This window comes from Lathyrus oleraceus, chromosome 1 (assembly GCF_024323335.1).
Source record: "Lathyrus oleraceus cultivar Zhongwan6 chromosome 1, CAAS_Psat_ZW6_1.0, whole genome shotgun sequence".
NCBI lineage: Eukaryota > Viridiplantae > Streptophyta > Magnoliopsida > Fabales > Fabaceae > Lathyrus > Lathyrus oleraceus.
The window spans coordinates 292,728,942-292,746,600 of NC_066579.1; the positions used below are offsets into that span (position 1 = coordinate 292,728,942).

At 33.8% G+C, this 17,659-nt stretch overlaps 3 protein-coding genes across 3 annotated transcripts; 1 reads left to right on the forward strand and 2 right to left on the reverse strand.

Annotated features, from left to right (window-relative positions):
- Positions 1-5,082: 5,082 nt before the first annotated feature.
- LOC127103783 (WPP domain-associated protein) lies at positions 5,083-9,584 on the forward strand. The gene is made up of 5 exons (XM_051041020.1): positions 5,083-5,807; positions 6,593-8,172; positions 8,504-8,630; positions 9,015-9,116; positions 9,243-9,584. The coding sequence occupies exons 1-5, from the start codon at positions 5,094-5,096 to the stop codon at positions 9,315-9,317; spliced, it is 2,598 nt and encodes an 865-aa protein (XP_050896977.1). The 5' UTR covers positions 5,083-5,093; the 3' UTR covers positions 9,318-9,584.
- A 52-nt stretch (positions 9,585-9,636) lies between these two features.
- Positions 9,637-12,544, reverse strand: LOC127131099 (chlorophyll a-b binding protein CP26, chloroplastic). Its single transcript, XM_051060035.1, has 6 exons — positions 12,213-12,544; positions 11,428-11,512; positions 11,285-11,335; positions 10,538-10,658; positions 10,258-10,392; positions 9,637-10,011 (listed from the first exon to the last, which is right to left on the reverse strand). The coding sequence occupies exons 1-6, from the start codon at positions 12,424-12,426 to the stop codon at positions 9,751-9,753; spliced, it is 867 nt and encodes a 288-aa protein (XP_050915992.1). The 5' UTR covers positions 12,427-12,544; the 3' UTR covers positions 9,637-9,750.
- Positions 12,545-13,304: 760 nt separating this feature from the next.
- LOC127131108 (uncharacterized) lies at positions 13,305-16,024 on the reverse strand. Its single transcript, XM_051060045.1, has 3 exons — positions 15,845-16,024; positions 13,938-14,133; positions 13,305-13,628 (listed from the first exon to the last, which is right to left on the reverse strand). Exons 1-3 carry the CDS (start codon positions 15,972-15,974, stop codon positions 13,535-13,537), a joined length of 420 nt encoding a protein of 139 aa, XP_050916002.1. The 5' UTR covers positions 15,975-16,024; the 3' UTR covers positions 13,305-13,534.
- Between the last annotated feature and the right edge of the window lie 1,635 nt (positions 16,025-17,659).

A 17,659-nucleotide genomic window follows, 5' to 3' on the forward strand; every position in this document is an offset into this window, starting at 1 on the left:
GAAAATACAATTAGTAGAAGAAATACAAACTCAACAAACACACATCTATAAGAAGTATTCCAAATATAGAAACTAAAAAGAGAGAGATTACAAAGGTATAACACAAATAAGATATCTATTAGAAGTAATCCAAAAATAGAAACTAAAAAGAGAGAGAGAACAAAGGTATAACACAAAAAAGATATGTATTATAAGTAATCTAAAAATAGAAACTCAAAAGAGAGACATAACAAAAGTATAACACAAAAAAGATATCTATAAGTAGTAAAAAAATAGAAACTAAAAGAGAGAGATAACATACAAATGCCGAGATATTCTCGATTGTGCCTCTATGTTCATCGCCCGTAGTCAACAAAGACATGATTTGAATTTGCAAAGCTTGAGTTTGGTAGATGAAAGAAGTGTGGTAGAAGAAAATACTTGAGTATTGATGAAGATGATTTGATATTGTTGATATGAGAGACTATTTATAGATGAATGAGTGAGTAGGTTTGGAACCTAAAAAGAGTGTGATTGGTTGCATGGAAAGGCAAGAGGAGACAAGAGAATGACAAAATTCAGAATGGAAGAGAAATTTAGCATGTGAGGAATCTTCTTGGCGCATGTGAAGAAAGCACATGCAAGGGAAGAAGAGCCCTTCCTAGTGGCGCCTACATGTGATTTATCACATGCAAGGAAGAGGTGCCCTTCCTCTTGGCGCCTTAGTGCAGGGCAATTGGAAGGGGCGCCCTTTCTAGTGGCGCCTAAGTGTAGTTTTGTGAAGAGGCGCCCAACCCTTTGGCGCCTCAGTTACTTTATGGAGCCTAGGGAATGGGCGCCTAGGTTGGAATCTTATGGCACAAAGCTCAGAGATTCTTTGTTTCCCTGGCGCATGTGTATTCTTTTCAATCTTTTCTCTGTGTGTTGGATTCCTTCTACTGCATGCATGGTCAAGTCTGTACAGACAATGACCAAGTTATCAATGCAACGACCAACTTACCAATGACCAAGCTATTTATGTTGTGCAGATGAACAACTTAGCAATGCATTCAATTCCAATTCCATTTAAACTATCTACATATTTAATATTTCAATATAATGTCTTCCACATAACATTACATGATCAGTGCCCATGTCGAAGGTGAAATATTTGATCATCAGTTATTCGGTTTTTGTTTTCGAAACACAGAGGTGGCCCTATTTATAATAAATCGACGATCAAATTTTTCACATCTGAAACAAAGAATAGAAAAGAAGTTGCATTGCAATAATGTGGGTCAGATCATCTATAAAAATCCGGTTTGGTTTGTAGAAAACCAGGTAAAATTTTATCAAAAAAAGATTCGAGATGACGATGATGTTCAGCATATGTTTGGCAGTCACGAACAATCCGGTTACAACGATATAAAGTTGTATATATTACCACATCAACAACAGGAGTCTTAGTACATTAATCAGTCACAAGTGTTTTGTGAGACTGATGACGAACAAGCTGAGGTGAATGTTCTAGACGACGAAGAAGAGGAACCTGAGATCATGGTTGACTCGATGGTGAACGTTGAAGAGGAAGAGGAGCCAATACCAGAAAGTCATGTATGTTACCCACCCCAACACATGACAAGGTTAAATTTGGGTTCAGATGAACCTTCGGCAGATGTATGGTACAATCCTTACGTGCAAATGCAAGGATCTCTGAAACAAGGAGACACATTTCGCACAAAAGAGGAATGTGTAAAAGTCATTAAGAAATTCCACATGCAACTATCAGCTGATTTCAGAGTTGACAGAACTGATGCATCGAGGTATAAAGTTTATGATCCGAATGAGCACTGCCTTTTTAGGTTGTCAGCTTCGTATCGGAAGAGGAGCGAGTCTTGGGAGATTGGATCAATGGGTCCAGATCACACATGCATGCTGACAAACCCAATGTAGGATCATCGTAAACTAAGCTCTCAGCTAATATGCGATGAAATATTATCTGTCATTGGCGACAATCCATCGTTAAAGGTGAGTACAATAATCTCGCATATTAGGGCAGAGTACGAGTATACTCCATCATATAGGAAGGCATGGATAGCTAGAACAAAAGTTGTTGAAAAAGTATTTGGCAATTGGGAGGAGTATTGCAAACAACTTCGAAAATACCTGTTGGCTCTAAAACACTATGCTCCTGGGACAATTGTCAAGATGGAAACATTGCACGCATATACACCAGATGGTACGTGCGCTGTTGGAAATAGAATATTTCACCGTCTATTATGGGTGTATCAACCCTGTATCATAGGTTTTTCTTTCTGTAAACTAATTATACAAATTCATGGTACATGGTTGTATGGAAAATACAAAGGAACGTTACTGATGGCAGTGGCACAAGATGGGAACAACAATATTTTTCTAATCGCCTTTGCCTTAGTTGAAGGGGAGACTGCTGAGGGATGGAGTTTTTTCCTAAGAAATCTCCGATTGCACGTTGCACCTCAGCCTAACTTGTGTTTAATCTTTGATAGACACCCCTCAATCATTAATGCATATAATAACATTGACAATGGCTGGCAAAATTCTCCTTCGACGCATGTGTTTTGTATTAGACATATTGCTCAGAATTTTATGCGGGAAATCAAAGATAAGACGTTGCGTAAGAAGGTTGTCAATGCAGGTTATGCATTATCAGAACCTTCTTTCAAACACTACTGCGAGGAAATAAGATTGTCGAACGAAGATGCGGTACGGTGGATCGATAGTATTCCGTTGGAGAAGTGGACTAGGGCATACAACAACGGTCAGCGTTGGGGCCACATGACAACAAATCTTGTGGAATCAATGAACTCTGACATACTATGAAATAAATTTAGTTTTTGGTATTGCAATAGAGGTATTTATTTTTTTTGAAAAATTGGTTATTTTTGAGTTTATTTTGAAAAAATTGGTTATTTTAAAAAAAAAATCTCGTGAAGAAGTGGAAGAAGTGGAAAGTAGTTACCACTCAACATGGGTGGAAAATAGATTGCGTTTTGGAAGACACGTAAGCGCACTAGTGGGAACTTGAAGGACTGAACATGGAGCAAATGAAACAAATCTCCCAGCGATCATAATTGTCATCGACGGTTACTTTCTAAATAGAATAAATAGCAGACCCATACATGGGATCAAGGATTGCAAAATTTCATACATACTCTCTATACCACCGGATTACCCGAGTCAAAGAGTGAAGCAGTTGACCGAGAAACATGTATGCGTCTGTGTCCATCCTTTTTTCTTAGTATTTTTTGTTTCTTTAAACGAAACATGTAATTTTTTCTTTTTCTTTGTTTAATGTTATTTACTGCATTTTACCTTATCATTTATCACAACTTGACTACCTTTAAAGTCTTTTTCTACGCTGCATTCAATTCACACGCACGTGTGTTCACACAAATTATTTGCACAAATTGCTTTGGAGATTTTTCAACTTAATCTCATACACTTTCAAACTTGTGATTGTTTACCAAAAACACTGGTAAATAGTGACACAATTTTCTCAAACTAACACTAGATAAAGTGAGTTAAGTACCGAAAATGTGATGAGCAAGCTTTGTTTGAGTTAGGTTGAAAGAGTTGATGTTCAAATTGATATTGGAAGAGATGATGGAATCTGAGTTTATGGTGTACTGACGAAGACGAAAATCGTCTAGTTTTTTATAAGAGAATGACCCTGAAAAGAGTAGTGTTGATATGTAAATGGTAAATTATATTTTAGTTGTGTGAAGTATTCATGCAAAAGAATTTCACGCCGGGTATAGAGGATAACCGAGGGAATACATTAATTTAAAGTTTTAAAAAAATCGACATATTCTAAAAAATTCATACAAATGTTATTATGCATCGGTTAGGCAAAATAACCGAGGAAAAATACAAATTAAAAATAAATAAAAAATAATAGAAAAATAAGGGCATTTTAAAATTAAAAAAAAATGATTAAAAAAATTAATTTACTTGTATCAGGAGTATTTATTTTTTATTCAATAAATATTAATTTCGTAATTCAAAATAAATAAAATAAGGAAAAAGAGAAAGACGTCAATTGAGAAAATATAACGCTTGATCCTTAAGTCAATTGAAAAATGAATAAAAAAACAGAAAATAGAATAACTAAGATTTAAGATGAGGTTCCTAAAAGATCTATTCCTCTTGTTTTAGAAAATCGAGGAAACAGGTTGTATATATTTTAGAAAAAATTAATCATGACGCTTCCAACAAAATATACCTTAGTTATTTGTTGGTTAAGATAAAAAATTTGTCATAAAATATATTGTTTATAGTAGTTAGTTTTACCCCGATTGACAAATATAATTATAAAAGTGATTAAGCTCCCCTTTTAAATCATTCACCTAAAAATCCTATTACTAATTCTATTATGACTTTATTTTAATTATAACTTTTTACTAAACAAGTAATTATAACCTTTGCAATCCCCCAATATAAATATTCAATCATCAGGTGCCCCACTTCTTTAGAAGAAAAAACCCAGTATTGAGATTTTCTTATCGCAATAACTAAAGTTTTATGGCACGTAAAATAAGACGATAATTTTACAAAAATACATAATTACAATTCTAGCATAATGTTTGTAAACACATTGTAATTAGAATATTCCTTTATTCTACAATTTTAGCATAATGTTTGAATCGTCATACTGTACTTGTTGAGTGTCACAATGCCTTGCTAAAACTATTTGGAATCAATTCATCAATTCCTCTAATTTTCTACCTATTTGGAGGCTTATACAGCATAAAGGTCTCTAAAATTAGAACCTCTCATATGGTTTCTCAATGTGATTTATATTATTGTGCCTAAGACAATAATTAAAAATATTACTTTTCACACCCCCTTCCCATACTTAGCCCCACAACTACAAGTATTTCAAATGTCACATACAATTTTCCTTAAAGAATGCCTTAAGACGTGGTTACCCAAGAAAGCTATTGAAAAGATCAATTCAAATATCCAATTTTAGTGAAATTTTCAAATCTAATCAATCAACTCACATTCTAAATGGCTTAGCATTTACCATTATTATTGTATTTGTTCATAATAAAGTTACAACTAATTGTATCTTGTGAATTCTTGGTGAAGAAATGGATGAAATTTTTGGATACATGGATGGAAATTTTGAAGTATCGTTAACAGATTCAACAATGATGTCAATAGTTCATCGCGCCATGAACAAAGCTCAAGAGAAAATGAAAACAAAAACCGGAGTTCTTGAAAGATTGAATGAGATATCCAAGTTTTATGAATTGGCAGTGATGCAACTTGAAGGTTGTGTAACCATTGTCCTCGCCGAGACCGATAGTAGTTGTCTCGAAAGCAATCACGAAAAACTACTCGACGACTTGAGAGAAATAAAGGACCGTCTTCAAGGACGTCTCGAGGAATCCGAATTGATTATTTCGGAGAAGGATAGAGAGTTGTCAGCAAGATTGAAGAAAAATCAAACAACTAGTGAGAACAAAGTTAAGAGTGATGATGGTTTAGGTGAGTTGAGGAGTAGCATGGATCAACAAATGTTGCATATTAAACAAAGACTTGAACCACAACTTGACATGGTTGAAAATGTGGTAACACAAACACATAATGTTGTTGTGAATGACACAAAAAAGATTGAAGAGATGGGTTCGGATATTGATGTATTGAAGCAAACTATGGATCTTGCTTTTTGTAAGATGCAAAGTGCTCTTTTTTCATGTGAGATGAGGCCAAAAGAAATGCAATGGAAGTTGAAAATTGAAAATGATATGATTTCTATATTGATTACTAGTTCCCTGAAGGAGTTCCAAGAGAATATTGAGGTATGTAGGAATATTATGATATTTTATAGTATCTTTTTATGATTAGATTTTAGGTTAGTAGTTAGTATGCAGTTGTTGATGAAAGTTTGAGATATGAGAATGAACTCTTTCAAGATTTTAGATTCGAAATTCAATTTTTGTGTTGGATCAGTATGTATAGAATTTTGTTGGTGGAATTGATCCTTCATGGTGGAATTAAAAATGGCTTGAAAGATTTAAGGGTGTGTTTGATTTAGTTTTTAAAAACAGTTTTTTTGTTTTCAAAATTTATAAAATTAAAAATTTATTTGATTACAATGTTCTAGAAAACTGTTTTTAAAAACTCTTTCATTTTTATTGTTTTTAAAAGTGAAAAACAAAAACAGGTTTAACATGTTTTTCATTTTTAATTTTGGATTTCTGGATTTCTGTTTTCATTTGAGTTATCATTTTTTATTTTCTCATTTTTAAAACTGTTTTTAAAAATAATTTATCAAACAAATATTTCTATTTTCTCATTTTTAAAACAGTTTTGAAAAGTCATGTTACCAAATAATTTTTTTAATAGTTTTCTTCTTAAAAATACTTTTCCAAAACAATTTTATAAAACATATTTTAAAAAGTGAAAAGCAAAACTGATTCAAACGGGCCCTAAAAGTGTTTGTTTTTATCAAGATCATACTTTGTTCTTAATTTAAAATTGAGACTATCTTTATATAGAGAGATTGATATTTAGTCATTTGAATCAAATTATTTGTTATTATTTTCTTACTTCGTTTTATATAAAATCTCACAACTTCAACAAGGTAGAAGCTAGAAGGAATGAGAATCATGTTCACAAACGTTGGCAAGAGCATTGGTCAAAAATAATGAATGAGGTTACAAGTTTAAAGAATGAACTTGTCAATATGCATGACTCATTTCCTGATGAATATGATTCTTCCGCCCTTTCTTCCCCGACAAAGTCTTCGTCGGAAGAAGGAACTCAGGAAACATTTCATAAATTTCTGCCAAAGGCGGAAGAAAGAGATCATAAGGAGGGAGTGGTACAAGAAGATGAAGAGAATGAAAAGAAAAGTTTAGTTGCTAAGATCATCAAGAATCATGAATCTATTATTCGACAAAAGAACGAAGAACTAAATCGGATTAAACATCAGAAGAAAGCGTCGTCGTCAAGGAAAAGGAAGGAACTAAGCATTGTGAAGGAGAAAATCTATATTGTAAGTGAAAGATTTGATAATTTTATAAAAAGGAATGAGAAACAAGGTGAATCTCTTTTCCACCAAAAAGCTATTCATCACAAGGAAACACTCTCATGGAAAAAGTTATCATTACAAGAAGATGAGATTGAGTTTGAGAAGCTAATACAAGAAAATGTACATAAATGTTACTTAAAAGAAAGGATGAATGAGTTGAATGAAAAAATTGAGAGAAACAAAATCAAAAGGAGAATTAGAGAAGACATAAATTTTCTTGTCTTTTTTGAGGCAAGTAAAAAGTTATCATCACAAGTAGATGAGATTGAGTTTGAGAAGCTAGTACAAGAGAATGTACATAAATGTTACTTAAAAGAAAGGATGAATGAGTTGAATGAAAAAATTGAGACAAACAAAATCAAAAGGAGAATTAGAGAAGACACAAATTTTCTTGTCTTTTTTGAGGCAATTAAGGATGTCAAATACAATCATGAATTTGTCTTAGCTAAGGAAAATGTGGAATATGAAATAGAAGGAAACATAAAGGAAGATATATGCATGCTTGTGGTTAAGAAGACTATTGAAGAATTCAACAAAATGGTGACAAATTGCAAAGTTGAAAATATAATAAGAGAACAAATAGATCAATTTGTGTTTGAGGAAACATTGGAAGTTTTTGTGAATATTTCAAATTCTCATCGTAGAAAAAACATCAACATACAAGAGAATTTCTCTACTATGGTATTAAATCAAGTGCAAAAATTTCAAGGACATGAGAATTTGACACTTATATTGTTAGAGTCTCTACTAGGTTGTTTTGAAGTCGGGGAGAATCTAATGTTAAGTGCACGTTCTGAGATCAAAGAACATAGCAAACAACTTGACTTAGGTTCAGAACGCGGCGATCTACATGAGTATGAGTTATTTGAAGATTTGATAACTGGGGAAGAACAAACCTTTTCTTCACTAACAAGTAAGGTAGAAAATGTTTTACAACAATTAGGTATAAGTAAAGCAATTTTAAAGGAGCTAGGGACAAGCTTGGGACATAGGCTACGTGACTCGGAAAGTTTTCGTCATCAAATGTTTGATAATGAACAAGAGGAATTGAACGTGTCTTCTTTTGAATCTACAACATTTGTAGAATTTGAGGCAACGGTACACCAAAAATTAGAGATGTTGACTATGAGGTATGTGTCGGATTTGGATTTTCTAAAATTACAATCTCGCTCATTCATGCAATCAATATATCAAAGGCCTTTGAATCTATATCGGGCAGTGTAGAAAGCAAACAAATTTTGATTTGTTTTTTAAAAACTCTAAAATACTGAGTTTTAAATATGAACAGTCCAATCTCGATCCAATAGTCATCGATATGCCGACTGCGTGAATGCGTGAAATTTTAGCGGTAGACAATTCAAATCTATAAGTTTCACCCATCATTTACTTATATTTATAATATGGATACTATTTAATGCATGATTCTTATTTTTTTTATTTTTTTTTTAAATATGCATATAGGTTGGAAAAGATGAAATTTTGTATGGATTCAATTATTAAGATGGTTGCTTGTTTGAGAAGAAATGAGTTACTTTACCAAAAGGCCTTCATTAGAAGATGTCAGAATCTCCAAAATGCTGAAGCTGAGGTTTGTTGCATAAATCATACACAATATATAGTTAGTACTAACCCAATCAAAGATGTTTCTTGAAAAGTTTTGCATAGTAGTGCTATCTGAACACTGCAAATTTAACACTATACAATATCTAACATTTTGTTAGTCGGGTGGGTGACGAAGAGAGAGAAAACATAAAACCGTTTGTTGTGTCTCCAACAAAAATATATGTACGATCAGGGTTGTATTTAAAGACGTGTAATGTTGACTACTTTACATATTCTAAAAATTTGAAACGACTAATCTTGCACAAAATCTCCAAAAACTTGAAACGACTATGCTGTGTTGAGTTAAAATGTCATTTTTCTATATGAAAATACTAAAAAAAAAACTAAAGATTGTATATTTGAAATACAGGTTGATCTTCTTGGAGATCAAGTGGAAGCACTTTTGATATTACTTGAGAAGATATATGTAGCCCTTCATCAGCATGCACCAGCCTTGAAGCAGCACTTTGAGGTGAAAAACTAAAACATTCTTCATCCCTCACATATCATTTTTATTGAACATGTTAAGTCTATTAATTAGTCACACCAAAATTTTCAATCTTCTCCCTTTTGACTTAATTGTTCTAACCTTCAACAGGTTTTTAACATATTGGAGTTGATAAAAACAAAACTGGTTAATGGAGCTTTTCAAGCTGCAAATGCGGCAATTTAAACAAATTCATGTTTTTATTTGCTTTGAGGACGTGCAAGACGCGCTACCACTCAAGACCTATATAGAGCCTCATAAAATATTATCGCAGTTAAATTGTGGTTAAATATGTCCTCTATTTATTTTATCATAGTTAAACTTCGACTAACTAACTCAGCCTTCAAAAACTTGAAACAGCTTTGCCGGTTAGATTTTGAGGTAAAAATTTATATAATCAGACGAATAAAATCGGAAAATTTTCAAGAATGTAAAGTCTAAGTTACGGACCGAACTAATCATGCAGTATGTAAAGTCTAAATTACGGACGGAACTAATCATGCGGTAAAAATGAAGAGTGAGTTTTGCTTCCATTAAATAAAGCAAAATGCCTTCAGTGAGATGTATTGTACACATTCAAGATTGGATTAACAAAAAAGCATGAAAATGATTTGATTCATCACAGAGTTGGAGCCCTCTCAACATTTCCAGCAATGACAGTGAGCAAATTGTTGCCAAAAGGATCACTGAGATGTTTGGCGAAATTCTCGACAGGTCCTTCTCCTGTGACGTAAGCTTGAATGAAGAAACCAAGCATGGCAAACATAGCAAGTCTTCCATTCTTAATTTCCTTCACTTTTAGGATTGCAGCTTGGTCGGGATCATTTGCTAGACCTAATGGATCGAATGGACCGCCTGGATGAAACTTGTCTTCCAAGTCCTGTCAAAAATAGGTAACAATTTGTAAATCAATTGCTCAAACTTTTGGTTACCAATTTACTGAACGATGTATTTTTAATCTCGATACAACGGCTCAAACTTTTGTCAATTAGCATAGTGGGGAAATCGCGGGTTCGAATCCGCTCCCCAGTACATCGAATGTGTCTGCAGCTACCATCTGAGTTGTACTAATGAAACAAAACCAAAATGATTGTTTACTCAATAAATGGTACTAATGTTTACATACCAGTCCATTGGTGATTCTGTAGTACTCGGCACCTCCCAAGAGAACAACCTCGGCAACAACAGCGAGAATAAGGTTGATGGGGATTGGTTTTCCAAAGTAGTTCAACGTGCCTCCGTCAAGAAGAAGTGCTCCGGTCTACATTCATTTCAATACGAAAATTATATCTTATAATGTAGATTCATGTCCAGAATTCATATCGTCTAGATTCAGCTTTATATCGAATCAAAACGCAAATCGCAAATCACGCATCAAGTTAAATGCTTATTTAGAGTTTGCATACCTTGAACCAAACAGCCTCGGGACCACAGTTGGCTCCATATTTGTTGAAAGCCTCGGGAATGATGAATCCGGCAGCACCGAGCATGGCCCATCTTGCATGAATCAACTCATATCCCTGATATCTGCATTAATCCATTGATCATAACATTACCACACAACTAATGTAACAACCATTTAACACAAGCACGTGCATGGTTTTAAATTGCGGTTGCAGGTGTTGCGATTGCAGTCATCGCGGTTAATGCGACGCGCATTGGAGCTGTTGCGGCGTGAATTTTGATATGGAGGAGTTAGAAATATACAGGTGAGAGACGCTTAAAGTTAAGATTTTTCATTACATCAGAAGAAAATTTAGTTTTGGGGTTATGAAACTTTGATTTTTGATGAAAATAACTGAACAAACATATGAGAAATTATAGGACGCAGTTATTAATGCGGCAGCATCTGTGATTAGAAATCACACCGCAATTGCGGTCTGATGCGGTTGCTGAGGCTACCGCGTGAGCAATATTGTGGCCAAAAACTAAATCATACCAAACTTCTAATATTCACAAAAACTGATCTAATAAAAAGAATGAATCTTAGTACTACTTAATAAAACCAAAAAACAAAAACCGAACTATGGCAGATAGTTCGCAACCAAACTGAATCGTCGTGAACTATCAGTCACAGTTCGGTTTTTCCGTTGCGGTTCGGTTTTTTGAAGAGTCCTCAATGTATCTATGTGCATTGTAAGATTTAGACATACTTGGCAAAGTCTTCAGGCTTCTTGCTTAGACCAAAAGGATCATAACCATAGCTGCATAAACACAAATAAAAACATATTAAGTAAAATTAGAACCAAAATTTCAACATAAAAGTTAAAAGGGTTTCAAAAGAGAAGTCACATACTCTCCGGGGACTTCTCCGGTCAAGTACTCGGGAATCTCGGACCTGTCCAAGAGACCATCAGGCAAGAAGATCCTTCTGTCAGGACCTGCCACCAAATTTATACCAAGAACCAAAAGCTTTAGCAACTAGTTTTCGAATTTCAATCACTTAGTGGATGTTTGGATTCATTTTTAAGAGAGTAAAAGTGATTCTGAAGACAGAAAACAGATTCCGGTATGTTTTGTTGCATTTCTCGATTAAAATTGGTTTAACCTCTAGAATTGATTTTAATTTGAATTTAGAAATTATAGCTTTTGCCTTAACACGACAAATTTATTGTTTTAACTCACTTTCGCGTGAATGTATTCAATCATACATCATTCTACCTTAAATTTACTTTTAACTAAAATCAATTGTGCTAACCGCGGAACCACAAGACACTCTTTCTACTTGCTTCGTTGAATTAACTCTGAATTCGACAAAAAACACGATAGCACCATAATTTCATTGAAGTTCTAAAGTCTAGTTTTCGCTAAAATCACAACGGCACACCATAATTCCACCAAAACAAGTGTTAATACAAACATGCACGTCTAAACTCAAAAGCTACAAATCCTAGTAAAATTAATTCTGAAAAGTATAATCATTCCTACACACCGAGAATCAATTATGAGTGCTCCAAACGTGAAACCGAACATATCTCTTTACTATATGAAACCTTATAGTTTAGAAAACCTTGTGCTACATTATGCTTCAAACACAACAAATGAACAAACATAACAAAACATTGTTTGTTGTTGACTTACCATACCACTTGGCGAGTTCCTCGTTGGCCGGAGCAACCACCTTCTGCTTCACCGGAGCCGCCTTCTTCTTCGAAAAAAGAGCAACAGTTTTAAAGCTAGAACCAGATGAAGAAGAAGGAAGAGACCTTGTTGCACCACTGAATTTAATTTGAGTTCCAAGCATTTCTGACATTCCAAGTGAAGCAGCTGCAGTTGAAGCAGCAATGGAAGCCATAGTTTTCAGAATCCTCAACTCAAAAACCAAAGCTCGGATGAATCAATGTGTTGCTGAATTCACAATGTGAAGAGGTGGATACTAGTTAGTTTATATGATGTATGGTTTAGTGGATGTAGACATGACAGGTAGGATTCATATCATGGTTTTTGATTGGTTCGGATTATAGATGTGTAATCCTAGGTATGGATTTGATTGGTTGGTATATGATACATGTAAGATGATGCTGCTGATGTGTGTGGATTTTGTGTTTGGAGATTGCTTGTGTTTGGATAACATGTTTTATCTTTTTCTTGGATTTGTTTCTACCATTCATTTGTGGTTCTTGTTTTTTTTTTTTTATAGAATTTTTGAAATAATGGATACCATATAAATATAATTGTAGTAGCATTTCATTAATAATTTATTTACACTTGTAATAAAAAAGACTTTTAAATTTTGATTTTAAATTTATTGAATAGATGATGTATATGAGAATTTAAGATTTCTATCTTTAATATTTTTCTACAGTCAAATAGTCAAGGAATTAATATTATTGTATAATTCAAAGTAGCGTAAAATCTATATAGATCAAATACATTAATTATTTATTTGTTATGGATCTGATTTTAAAATTAAAAGAGTATCTCCGAATTGTTTGAGACTGCTTCAATCGCTCAGATAGTTGTTTGTAGTCATAAATGTTTTACACCGTTAGATCGAAATCAAACGGTTTATATTCTAACTTCACCAAATCATATACCGACCGACTGATGTTGATCCAATGACCAAGATGTTTTGCATGTTAGAGTATTTAATACATTTCTAGATCTATGGTGTCAACAAATATGTTTTTGGACATCTCAGTTTGATTAAAAAATATTTCAAAAATATATGGATGTTTTTGGAAAGAGACCAAACCCTAGAATATGAAATTTTACAATCAATATGAAACTTTACTATCTCACCATGTCCTGCTGCTCCAACTCTTTGACATGTTTTTTTTTTATGTGGAGTCGCTAACGATAGAGGAATTCCAACTATGTTGACACGCAAAAAGTTTATCGCAATTTAGTCTAAATTACCAGCAAAGATACAATTTACATGAAAAAATAAATGGATTATTTCATCATCTTCTCCACTTGTCAATTTCTCTTGATGTTGCCTTGATAAGCTTTTTAGTATTTATGACAATGTCATCCACAAGTCCAGTAATATCATCTCTGAAAATAACAACAAAAAATGTTTAAAATGCGTTGAAAACAATTTGACTCTACCTTTTTTGTCATAGAAATAGCTTATACATGACTGTAGCACCGACATTTCTGATCAAAGAAGTGTCTGTATTCGATACCGACACGACATCAACACATTTATTTATGCTATCAATTTATTATTGGTGTCATAGTGGCAGTGTCAGTGTTGTGTTCAGGATTAGTGTTTCATACTATATAAGCACTTATATGATAAGCGATTAGTTAAATTGGTTATCCAAAGTCCATACAAGGAAAGTATTTATGCGATTTACTTACTCGGAAATAACGCTTCGAGCACCACGAAAAGGATTTCCGGAACTACGAAAAGGATTTCCGACATTAGAGTACCTTCTATACTCATCTTGTGCAATTCCCTTCCCAATGCCATAACCAAATCCTAAACCAACACCACATCCAGCACCAAATCCGAAACCAACTTGCATGCCAGGAATTCCAGGACCAAAACCAACTCCTAGAGTCAGAAAAGTACTTTGCATGAGAATTTATGAATCATAAAACTACTGATTCTATGTAGAGATAAAAAGTTGTTTAAAACATCTGAGATGTGTAAATATGGCAAATCAATTACTAAGCACAACTTAATATGTGTATAGTAAGTGTTCAACATTCTAACATAGAAACAAAGCTAATAAATGTAGTCAAGCACGAGATCTTAAGTAGGATCGGTTAGCATGTGAAAGATCGTAAAACTCGGACTGTTAGCACGGCGCGAAAGATCCTTAGCACGATCTTGACCATGCCGGCAACGAAATTGATCTTTCTCTGATCGTAACACTTTTAGATATCCTTAACACGTAAGATCTTACGATCCAAAGAAACCAATAAAAAAGATCCATAACAACCATGACAGGCTAAACCAAAGCAAACCAAACCGAACAAACATAGCATCACAAATCAACATCGATGGACAATACAAAAAACAAGAATAGATATGCTCATAACTTAGCAGAAACAAAAGCACGATGACACACCGAGTACAGAGCACTATCCCAAAAGTCTTTCAAAGCCCGTCGAAAACATAAAGTCAAAACATGGACGGTCAAATCAAAATTGAACTGTCTAGACTCACACCGATATGAGTGTTACCATATCTATTCAATGTTACCGATTGTGGATGACAAACCATAACAGAAAGCACAAATCCACATTAAAAGTGATGGCACCACAATCCTTAACAAATTGGACATGACAATCGAAAAAAATCCACTACTAAATCCACCATGGCTGATATTTGACAACACTGACCTAACTAAATAGAACTATCAAACAACTAAGCAATAGCCATGCCATATCCAAGCAAATGAAAATATGGGTAAAACCAGAGTAGTTAATCCCAAATAGCAGCGCGGAGCGGCCAGCCCCAAAAGTGGGATAGCGTATAATGGGATGACTGATTATTTTTTAGACAAATTACATAGAATAATTATAAACACGTATTAATGTAAAATTATGCGAATAACTCAAAACCAATAAAATATTCATAAATCAAATAATGAAATGATGGAGCAAAGGGAGGAGAGGACGGCTAAGAGGGAAGAAAGAAGTGCAGGGAGAGATGAGGGAGGAGTCTCAACTCAAATTTGATTGAAAAACCAAAAATCACCCTTAAACCATTTTGAATTTAAGGTATAATTTCGGTTTTTCAGAGGAAAAAAGGATAGCAGACCAAAAAAAGCTCCAAGCCGGGAACCACTCCACTCCACTCCACTATCCCACTATTTACCCTATAGTGCCGCTATAGTGTTCTGCACCGCTAAAGCTCTTCCCATAACGACCTGCCTCCGCTCCGCTATCCCGCTATAACGCTACTATTGGCCGATTTTGACTAATATTGGTAAAACATTCAACAAACATTCAAATTCAACAACACCACTCCATAATTAACAATTAAACTACACATCTATTACTATACTCTATACATACCCTGTTTCTTTCGGTACTGTCATAGCCAAATCATCTACCTTTTCTAGTCAATCAACAAAACAACTACAACAAACATAACTATAATCAAACAAGAAACTATTTCTAACAAAAGGGTCATTGAAAAATTGAAACTTTCATTGATTACTAGAAAATGAACCATAATCAAACAAGAAAACTTTTCTAACATGAGTATCAATGAAAAATTGAAACTTTCGTTGATTACAAGAACTGAACTTTACCTCCGAGAAGACCAAGGCCGAATCCAACACCACAGCCTGCACCAACACCGAATCCGGGGCCCATTTTTCCAAAACTGCTGGACCTCACCACCGGAAGCTTCCACAGCAAACCCTTGTCATCGTTGTTCATTTTTTCCTTCAATTTTGCTTGTGTATTTTCTGATATATATATATATATATATATATATATATATATATATATATAAACCAATTTCTAGAAGTTTGGATTGCTCTGATTCTAACACTGCGACTGTGCTCACCAAATACTGACTAATGAGTTGAATTTCAAATTAATTTTACATGTTTTCTATGAGTCCTTTTGCATTTGCTTTTTCGCTTTTTTCAAAAACAAAATTGAATTTTTTTAATAACATATTATTTAATGACTTAAGTTAGTTTTTTTTATCTCTCTAAATATTTTAAATTTCACTTTTAAGCCTTTGAATTCTTTTGGCAAATTAAATGACACAAATTATAATCGCTACGCTAAAAATGTATAATGAGTGACAATCTTAAGTTGTGTAAGGTTATAAGAGATTTATGATTTATTGTATGTTAAAAGTCCGTCTAGAAAAGAGTAATGGAAAACTTTTATATATGTTTTTTAGGGAATTTTGTGATCTCTTTTTCCTTCTGTAAATAGGGTATATATAGGAAATTCCTTGGACCTGGATCATAGATTTGGAGGAGCGGTTTCCCTTTCTTTCGATCAGAGACGTGGGAATGGGAAGACTTAGTTCTTGTAATCATGAAAGATGTGGTTCCTTCGATTGACTGATTATGTGCGTGTTACGTGCCCCAGAATTTAAACCAGTAGGAAATGTGGTTTGGTTAGGGCAGTTAGGCTCAGGTCCAATACAACGACCAACTTTGGACGCCAGAGTTACTATTTGGTTTGGGAAGTTTGTGACATGTTATTGGGGACTCATCCAGTATTAGGGAAATTGCATTGGCTTGAGCACAGTAAAATTATTTCATCCCACAGTTCCTCAAGCACAAAATCTAAAAAGGCGAAGTGATTTAATGGTTCCAAGTAGAGCTTCATGTGGTAAGAGCATCTTTCTCGCGGAAGAGTCCCTTAGGCACAAAATCTTTCTTCAAAGGTACACTTTTTACATCCTTATGGAATGAAAATATAATGCATGAGGAGACTAGAATCATCCTTATGGCTTGTAATCGAATTACAAGGCCATAAGTTTCATCAAAATCTATGCATTCATTTTGATTGTAACCTTTTGTAACAAGTCTTGTTTTATTTCTCAAAACATTTTCAAAAGCATCAAACTTGTTGCGAAAGATCCATTAAGGTTCCAATCACTCAATTAGGTTTAGGAATGAGTTTCCAAATGTTGTTTCTCTCAAATTGATTTAACCTTTATTGCATAGTAAAAAACAAATTTTATTTGATGATGACTTCATAAATTTCCTTTGCCTCAATTTGTGAAACAAATCAACAAAGTTACATACCTAACTAAGGGAGTGTCGACATGTAATTTACTTAGAATATTAACATTATGAATGGGATGGTCCTTAATGGTCCTCCATTTTATTGATTCTCTAAGTTGATTTCTTCAACTTGAATTAATCTATTTGAACTTCAGACTTCCTCTTGTCTTTGACATTTTTATTTCCATTGGTCATCATCTTCCAAGGATGTTCTTTTAGTGATACCTGCACACTTAAGAACATCTACTTCTACATAATATGGGTTAGTTTATCAAAAGTAATATGTATAAGTTATTATATAACAATGGTATTTTCGAAAGGATGTTTTTAAAAAGATTTTACATTAATGTTTTAAAAATTATTTTACAC

Bases quoted from the DNA above. Each gene is read 5' to 3' on its own strand.
- LOC127103783 (XM_051041020.1), top strand. From the start codon at position 5,094: ATGGATGAAATTTTTGGATACATGGATGGAAATTTTGAAGTATCGTTA. The intron at 5,808-6,592 runs GTATGTAGGAAT...AACTTCAACAAG, and splicing joins AGTTCCAAGAGAATATTGAG to GTAGAAGCTAGAAGGAATGA. The intron at 9,117-9,242 runs GTGAAAAACTAA...AACCTTCAACAG, and splicing joins CCTTGAAGCAGCACTTTGAG to GTTTTTAACATATTGGAGTT.
- LOC127131099 (XM_051060035.1), bottom strand. From the start codon at position 12,426: ATGGCTTCCATTGCTGCTTCAACTGCAGCTGCTTCACTTGGAATGTCA. The intron at 10,393-10,537 runs GTATGCAAACTC...AAATGAATGTAG, and splicing joins CCGAGGCTGTTTGGTTCAAG to ACCGGAGCACTTCTTCTTGA. The intron at 10,012-10,257 runs GTATGTAAACAT...TATTTTTGACAG, and splicing joins ACAGAATCACCAATGGACTG to GACTTGGAAGACAAGTTTCA.
- LOC127131108 (XM_051060045.1), bottom strand. From the start codon at position 15,974: ATGAACAACGATGACAAGGGTTTGCTGTGGAAGCTTCCGGTGGTGAGG. The intron at 14,134-15,844 runs GTAAAGTTCAGT...TTCTGACTCTAG, and splicing joins CGGCCTTGGTCTTCTCGGAG to GAGTTGGTTTTGGTCCTGGA. The intron at 13,629-13,937 runs GTAAGTAAATCG...TGTTATTTTCAG, and splicing joins GCTCGAAGCGTTATTTCCGA to AGATGATATTACTGGACTTG.